The sequence below is a fragment of the Carlito syrichta genome, unplaced genomic scaffold (genome assembly GCF_000164805.1).
Source record: "Carlito syrichta isolate Samal-C Ts95f unplaced genomic scaffold, Tarsius_syrichta-2.0.1 Scaffold90671, whole genome shotgun sequence".
Lineage (NCBI taxonomy): Eukaryota > Metazoa > Chordata > Mammalia > Primates > Tarsiidae > Carlito > Carlito syrichta.
In genome coordinates, this window is record NW_007034767.1 from 1,776 (window position 1) to 10,795 (window position 9,020).

The 9,020-nt window shown below is 44.8% G+C and overlaps 1 protein-coding gene across 1 annotated transcript in view; it reads left to right on the forward strand.

Annotated features, from left to right (window-relative positions):
* CCT3 (chaperonin containing TCP1 subunit 3) overlaps positions 1-9,020 on the forward strand; it is a 14,351-nt gene that overhangs the window by 1,675 nt on the left and 3,656 nt on the right. The window contains exons 3-4 of the mRNA XM_008059113.2: positions 1,591-1,723; positions 1,885-1,966. Of these exons, the coding sequence (XP_008057304.1) occupies positions 1,591-1,723; positions 1,885-1,966 (215 nt within the window). The remainder of the gene's footprint in view (positions 1-1,590; positions 1,724-1,884; positions 1,967-9,020) is intronic.

Sequence of the window (9,020 nt, forward strand, 5' to 3'; positions counted from 1 at the left end):
AGTTGGAGTCTCACTCTGTCGCCCAGACTGGAGTGCAGTGGCACACTCCTGGCCACCACAACCTCGACCTGCTGTGCTCTGGCCATCCTTCCACTTCAGCCTTCCAAGTAACTGGAACTACAGGCGCGCACTACCACGCCTGGCTAGTTTTTGATTTTATTGTAGAGATGAAGTCTCGCCAAGTTGCCCGGGCAGGTCTTGAAACCGCGGGCTCAGACAGTCCTCTCGCCTCGGCCTCCCAAAGTGCTGGGATTACAGACTGAGCCACTGAGCCCGGCCCTGACCCTATTTCTTAAAGTGGGTGCAAAAATCTAACTGCTAATATTGTCAAGGTAAAATAAAAGATGAGTTTATTGCATGCCTTCTCTGTGCTAGTTATGTCCAGTAACTCTTAGAACAGTCCTTTATTTTTTATTTTTGAGTTGGGAGTCTCACCTCTGTCACCTAGACTGGAGAGCAGTGGCACACTCCTGGCCACCACAGCCTTGACCTCCTGGGCTCAGGCGATCCTTCCACCTCAGCCTTCCAGGTAGCTGGAACTACAGGCACACGCCACTATGCCCGGCTAATTTTTTTGATTTATTGTAGAGATGAGGTCTCACCAAGTTGCCCAGGCTGGTCTCCAATCTGTGTACTAGGGCAGTCCTCTCACCTCAGCCTCCCAAAGTGCTGGGATTATAGGTGTGAGCCACCGCACCCAGCCAGAATAATCCTTGTTGACTCCATTTTACAGATGAGGGATCTGAAACAGAGAGGTTAGGTTAATTGCCTGAGGAACACAGCTGGTAAGTACTGGCCAAATCAAGATTTGAACCCAGTCCTGTCTGGGTCAGTTTTATACTATCATGCCACCTTTTCTAATAGTGGGAGAACATAAAGTAGGAATTAATTTAGGTTTGAAGTACTAATGGAGAATTTCTAGGGAGCAGGAGGCTCACAAACCTCTTAGCATCCTTGGAGAGAATAAGAATCGGCTTAATTAGTGAGAATAATTAAGGCCTAGAATTTCTTTGCATGTTGGCAGGACAGGGGTAACACAGCACTGAATGGTCAGAAACCTTAGACCAGACTCACAGCTAATTGCTATGTGACTCTGAGTTCCTGTTGTGTTATAATAAAAGGAATTAAACTAGATGGATAGCTAGAGTTAAACCGAGCATGGCTTTAGCATGATTCTAACTCTGGGATTTGTGAGAGAGCTGGGTGGAGGGAGTATAATAAGATCCTAAAGAGTTTCACCATTCCGTGGATTTTTTTTTCCCCCGAGTTGGAGCCTCACTCTGTTACCTATGTTGTAGTGCAGTGGCACAATCACGACTCACCACAGCCTCAGTCTTTTGGGTTCAGGAGATCGTTCTGCCTCAGCCTCCTAGTGGCTGGAACTACAGGTGCGTGCCACCATACCCAGATAATTTGATTTTTTTATAGAGAGGAGATCTTGCTATGTTTCCTAGGCTGGTCTCAAACTTCTGGATTCAAGTGATCCTCCTCCCTCTGGTTCCCAAAGTGCTAGGATTATAGGCCTGAGCCACCATGCCTGGCCCTGTCCAGGGATGTTTAAGTCAGAGTGACTTTTTATTTACCGCACAGACTGACATTGAGATTACGCGAGAGGAAGACTTCACCCGAATCCTCCAAATGGAGGAAGAATACATCCAGCAGCTCTGTGAGGACATTATCCAACTGAAACCTGATGTGGTCATCACAGAAAAGGGCATCTCAGGTGAGACTTAATTTTTCCAGCCTATCTTTGAGGTAGACATGACTAGGTAATTTTTTTCCCTTCATGTTGGCATACACATAATAAATGCGTGATGGTAACAGTACTTTGAAGATAAAACCAGTTCAGAATCCAGATTGCCATCTCTATTCTTGGATTTGCAGATTTAGCTCAGCACTACCTCATGCGGGCCAATATCACAGCCATCCGCAGAGTCCGGAAGACAGACAATAATCGCATTGCTAGGTGAGTAGGCCAGGTAAAATAAAATTCTTTTTTCCCATGTGTTTCCTTTTTGTGGCTGCATAATGTAGTCTTCGTTGTCCGAAAAGGTTTAATATAGGATACAGTAACAGGTGGAAATAACCTGTACTTAGAAGCCTGCCCTCTTCAGAAGCTTCTAGTCCAACAGTTATCCACCGCATGGGTCTTTTTTTTTTTTTTTTTTTTTTGAGTTGGAGTCTCACTCTGTTGCCCAAACTGGAGTGCAAGTGGCATGCTCCTGGCCACCGCAGCCTCGACTTGCTGGGCTCTGGTGATCCTTCCGCCTCAGCCTTCTAAGTAGGTGGAACTACAGGCATGCGCCTGGCTATTTTTTAATTTTTACTGTAGAGATGAGGTCTCGCCAAGTTGCCCATGTGGGTCTTGAACCCGTGAGCTCAGGCAATCCACTCGCCTCGGCCTCCCAAAGTACTGGGATTACAGGCTGAGCCACTGAGCCTGGCCTTTTTTTTTTTTAATAGGATGACACAGTCTATTTTACCAAGACCTGGCCTCAAGCAATCCTCCTGCCTCAGCCTTCTGAGTAGCTGGGACTACAGGCACATACTACCATGCCCAGCAGAGTCCACTTGTTTTTAATACTAATTTATTAAAAAGCTGACAAACCCTCGATGGCTCAGCCTGTAATCCTGCGCCTTAGGAGGCTGAGATGAGTGGATTGCCTGAGCCCGCGGGTTCGAGACCCGCCTGGGCAACTTGGTGAGACCTCATCTCTACAATAAATCAAAAATTAACTGGGCATGGTAGCACGCGCCTGTAGTTCCAGCTACTTGGAAGGCTGAGGCAGAAGGATCGCCAGAGCCCAGTAGGTCAAGGCTGCGGTGGCTAGGAGTGGCCACTGCACTCCAGTCTGGGCAACAGAGTGAGACTCCACCTCAAAACAAAAAAACAGACTGACAAATCTACCCCAACATCACATAATATATCATAGATTCAAATCAAATTTTATATTTTTTCTTGCTCTGAAATGGCTTTGGGCATACATACCTACACACAATTGATTCCGCATGCTGATTAGTTCCAGTACCTTCCTCTTGGATACCAAAATTCATGAATGCTCAAGTCCCTTATACATGAAATGGCGTGTTTGTGTACCTACGCACATCCTTCTGTACACTGAATTATCTCTAGATTACTTGCAATGTTTCTTACAGGATAAATGCTATATAGTTACTATACTGTTGTTTTCTTATTTGTGTTTTAATGTTGTATTGTTTTTCCCCCAAAATAGTATTTTTAGTCCATTACTGGTTGAATCTGTGGATGCGAGACCCACGAATATAGCTGGCCAACTGTACTTAATACTTACCTTCCTCCTTGCTTGACTTGAATCTTTGATATAATTCTATTATTGGCCATGAGACTCAAGGGCAGTACAGAATGGGTTATATCCAAAAATGACCATTATGTGGTATGTACATGTAAGGTGTACATGCGAACTCGTCTGTCCAAATTTTAGTATGCTTTGATTTTAAGTACCTGAGCCAGCTATGGTGACTCACACCTGTAATCCTAGCACTTTGGGAGGCTGAGGCGAAAGGATTGCCTGAGCCCATGAGTTTGATACTAGCCTGGGTAACCTGGCAAGACCTTGTCTATACAATAAATCAAAAAATTAACTAGGCATGGTGGTGCGCACCTGCAGTTCCAGCTACTTGGAAGGCTGAGGAGGAAGGTTTGCCTGAGCCCAGCAGATTGAGGTTGCAGTGGCCATGAGCTTGCCACTGCACTCCAGCCTGGGCGATAGAGTGAGACTCTGACTCAAAATAAAATAAAATAAAATAAAATTCAACTGTATCTGGTTAAAATACTGATAATTGGTTGCCTTAGGTATACAGCTGACCCTTGAACAACATGGGGGGTAGAGGCATCAACCCCCAAGCAGTGGAAAATCCACATGTAAGTTTTGACTTCCCAAAAACTTACAACTTCCTGTTGATGGAAATCCTTACCAATAATATAATCAATTAACATATTTTATACATCATAAGTATTATATACTGTATTCTTAAAATAAAGGAAGCTAGAGAAAAAAATGTTACTAAGGAAATCATAAGAAAAAATATATTTACTATTCATTAAGTGGGAGAGGGTCACCATAGAGGTCTTCAGCTTTACCTTTATGTTGAGTACTCAGTGGAGGAAAAGGAGGGATTGGTCTTGCTGTCTCTGGTGGCAGCGGCGATGGAAAGGGAGGCGGGATAGTCAGGCATACTTGGTGTAACTCATTGGAAATACATCATAATTTTTATCTGACTTGTTTTTCATTTCTCTAAAAGTTTCTATCCAGAACCAATCTTTCTTCTACTGTTTGCTTTAGTTTCAGTATTCCTGTCATAGAAGGATTCATGTGGTAAAAGAAGTCAAAAGCAGTATTGAATAATTGGAACCAGTCGGGCATGGTGGCTCACACCTGTAATCCCAGCACTTTGGGAAAAAGAGGCAAGAGGATTGCCTGAACCAAGGGGTTCGAGACCAGCCTGGGCAACTTGTGAGCCCTTGTCTGTATTATAAATCAAAACAAAATTAGCCAGGCGTGGTGCATGCCTGTAGATCCAGCTACTTGGAAGACTGAGACAGAAGGATTTCCTGAGCCCAGCAGGTCGAGGCTTCAGTGGTGGTGAGAGTGCCATTGCACTTCAGCTTGGTCAACAGAGTGAGACTCTGACCCCCCTAAAAAAGAAGAATTGGAACCTTTCTGCCAGAGTGTATAATACCAGTTTGTTTTCTAGCACTGCTTCTTCTATAGCTTCTTTCTCATTGCTGGCATTGCTTTGGAAGCACTCATCTCATTCAAGTCATCTTTTTATTCCTCTGGTGTGGTGTCTATTACTTGCTTCCTCCCCTTTTTTTTGGGGGGGAGGGTTGTTGGAGTCTTATTCCTTTGCCCAGACTGGAGTGTACGCTCATGGCCACCCCAGACTCGACCTGCTGGGCTCCAGTGATCCTTCACCTCAGCCTTCTAAGTAGCCAGAACTACAGACATGCTACCATACCTGGCTATTTTTTATTTTATTGTAGAGACGAGGTCTCACCAAGTTGCCTGGGCTGGTCTCGAACCCATGGGCTCAGGCAGTCCACTCGCCTCGGCCTCCCAAAGTGCTGGGATTACAGGCTGAGCCACTGAGCCCAGCTCCCCCTCTTTTTTTTGAGTCAGAGTCTCACTCTGTCACCCAGCCTTGGAGTGTAGTGGCATGATTATGGCTTATCGTAGCCTCAACCTTCTGGGCTCAGGTTACCCTTCTGCCTCAGCTTCCTAAGTAATGGGACTATAGACACACACTACCATGCCTGACTAATTTTTTTATTTTTTTTTTGTAGAGATGAGGTCTTGCTGTGTTGCCTAGGATGGTCTCGAACTCCTGGACTCAGGCAGTCCTCCTACCTTGGCCTCCCAGAGTATTAGAATTACAGGCGTGAGCCAATGCACCTGGCCTCTGTTAGCTCTTTAATTTTTCTTTTCTTTCTTTTCTTTTTTTTTTCTTTTTTCCGAGTTGGAGTCTCATTCTGTTGCCCAGGCTGGAGAGCAGTGGCATACTCACGGCCATCCCAGCGTCAACCTGTTGGGCTCTGGCGGTCCTTCCGTCTCAGCCTTCTAAGTAGCCAGAACTACAGGCGTACGCTACCACATTTGGCTAATATTTGATTTATTGTAGATAGAGACAAGGTCCCGCCAAGTTTCCTGGGATGGTGTTCAACCCATGGGCTCAGACAGTCCACTCACCTCCACCTCCCAACGTGCTGGGATTACAGGCTGAACCACCGAGCCTGACCAGCTCTTTAATTTTTCTAAGATTCATATCTTAAAACCTTTTACCTCCCTACCACCACCACCACCTTTCCAGCCATATCCAGTGTCTCTTTCATGATTTCCTTTATTAGCACTGTTATAAATCCTTGAAGTCATGCACAGCATCTGGACATAGTTTTCTCCTGCAGGAATTTATTGTTTGGAGCTTGATGGCTTTCATGACTTTCTCTGTAGCAATGATGGCATATTCAGTGGTGTAATCCTTCCAGACTTTGTCATGTTCTCTCTAGGTTCTCTTCCATAACATTGGCAATGTACGTAGAGTACCATGTGTTAATGAGCCTTTATTTATTTTATTTTATTTTATTTTTTTGAGTTGGAGTCTCACTCTGTCGCCCAGACTGGAGTGCAGTGGCCGCTCCCGGCCACCATAGCCTTGACCTGCTGAGCTCTCGCGATCCTTCCACCTCAGCCTTCCTAGTAGCTGGAATTATAGGCACACGCTACCACGCCTGGCTAATTTTTGATTTATTGTAGAGATGAGGTCTTGCCAAGTTGCCCAGGTGGGTCTCGAACCCGCGGGCTCCCAAAGCACGGGATTACCGGCTGAGCCACCAAGCCTGGCCTAATGAGCCTTTACAGGTCCTTATGTGACCCTATGATCTAGAGACCGACTTAGAGACATTATGTTTGGGGGCAAGTAGACCTCTTCACTGTTGGTGTTGAACTTAGGGGGTTCTGGGTGTCCAGGGGCATCATCTAACATCAGAAGAACTTTAGAGGGTAATCCCCTTCTGTCAAGGTACTTCCAGACTTCAGAGACAAAATATCAGTGAAAGTAATACAGAAAAAGTGTTCTCGTTGTCCGGACCTCCTTGTACAACCACTAGACTGGCAGCTGGTGTTTATCTTTTCCCTTCAAGTCTCAGTCAGGGGTTAGCAGCATTATAGGTAAGGGCAGTCCTGATCATAAACCTGACTGCATTTGCACAAAACAATAGAGCAATAGAGTTAGCCTTATGCCTGCCTTAAATTCTGGTGCTCCTTTCTCTTACTTACTAATAAATGTCCTTCGTGGCACTTTTTTCCAGAATAAAGTACTTTTTGTCTGCATCAAAAACCTGTTCAGATGATGTCCTTTCTTAGTGATTTTCTTATTGGTGCCTGGGAACTCGTTTGCTGTCTCTTGGTCCACAGAGGAGCATCTTCTGTATCTTGACATTTTTAAACCAGACAGATCTCTTTCTGAAATTATCAAACTATCCGTTGCTGGCATTAAATTCTCCACCTTTAGATCCTTCACCTTCCTTTTGCTTTACATTGTCAGGTGGCTGCTTTTTCTCTAATCTTATTAGAGTCTGTAGGTATGCCTTTGTTACAGCAATCTTGGACTTACGTAAAAGCTGCATTTTTGGGCAACCCTCTGGGGACCCTCCCACAGTGGGAGCTTTTCTGTCCTCTCAATAAATTCTGCTTTTTAGCCGGGTGTGGTAGCATGCACCTGTAGTTACAGCTACTTGGAAGTCCAAGGTGGAAGGATCGCTGGAGCCCAGCAGGTTGAGGCTGCAGTGGCCAGGAGCATGCCACTGCACTCCAGTCTCGGTGACAGACTCCAACTCAAAAAAATAAAAATCCTGCTTTTAAAAAAAAACTGCAGCCGGGCTCAGGGGCTCAGCCTGTAGTTCCAGCTACTTGGAAGGCTGAGGTGGAAGGATCACCAGAGCCCAGCAGGTTGAGGCTGTGGTGGCCGGGAGTGGCCATTGCACTCCAGTCTGGGCGACAAAGTAAGACTCCAACTCAAAAAAATAAAAAATAAAAATAAACTGCATTTTCAACATGAGGTAAAAAGATATTTCAGAAAATGTGCACAAGTTTTGCAACCGCCGTCATAGCACAATGTTTGCATCTGCTATCATAGTGGCAATAACAACTTCATGGATTTCCTTTTGTTTTGTTTTTTTACAGTAGTTTATTGCTGGATTCATTTCTCTTGAAATGGCGGGTAACTGCAGACCTTAATCTATGATATACCAAGCAATTCAGCTTTTTATTACAATATCATGACTTTTGTCTGCTCCTTGGGAACACTTCCATCATCACTAGTGGCCCTTCATATGGGTCTTGCAGTGTTGTACTAAACAAAAAAACACAAGAGACCCACAGGAGATCACTTTTCTTTTTTCTTTTTTTTTTTTTCCGTTTTTGAGTTGGAGTCTCACTCTGTCGCCCAGGCTAGAGTGAATTGGCACGCTCATGGCTACCACAGCCTCGGCCTGAGGGGCTCAGGCGGTCCTTCTGCCTCAGCCTTCCAAGTAGCTGGAACTACAGGCACACGCCTGGCTAATTTTTTTTTAATTTATTGTATATTTGAGGTCTTACCAAGTTGCCCAGGCTGATCTCGAACCCGCGGGCTCAGGCAGTCCTCACCTCAGCCTCCCAAAGTGTTGGGATTACAGGCGTGAGCTACCACGCTTGGCCTGAGATCACTTTTTACTGTGGTATGCAGTTTACTGGAGAGATGAACTTATGCAGAGATGATTAGCATCACATGGTGTTTTAAGCGGATACTGGGAACAGTAACTCACTGCAATAAGTATAAGAGGTAGCTGTTAGGTTATTACAGTAATACAGTATGTACTGCACTTAATTTTATGCAGTTATAATATTAGTACTGTATATTTGTGTTTGTTTACATTTCCCTTGACTGCAAATGGCGTCATGTATGGTTTGTAAGGGTTTGTGTGCATAAGTTTTGATAAATTCTAATGTATAATAGACTTGTGTATATTTTATGGTAACAAAAGATAAAACAGTTGTATGCATTCATGACAACTTTTTCTTAATTTTTTGATACTACTAGGCCATATGATTCATCTGCAAGTTTTTTCAAATTGTCACAAATCTCCAAGAATATTTTCAATATATTGATGAGGGGGAAACCACATATAAGTAGTCGCATACAGTTCAGCCTCTGTTGTTCAAGGGTCAGCAGTACAGTTTTATGAATTAATAAAGCCTAGCCGGGCTCGGGGGCTCAGCCTGTAATCCCATGCCTTGGGAGGCTGAGGTGGGTGGATTGCCTGAGCCTGCGGGTTCGAGACCTGCCTGGGTAACTTGGTGAGCCCTCATCTCTACAATAAATAAAGAAAAACTATCTGGGCGTGGTAGTGCACGCCTGTAGTTCCAGCTACTTGGAAGGCTGAGGTGGAAGGATCGCCGGAGCCCAGCAGGTCGAGGCTGCGGTGGCCGGGAGCGGCCACTGCACTC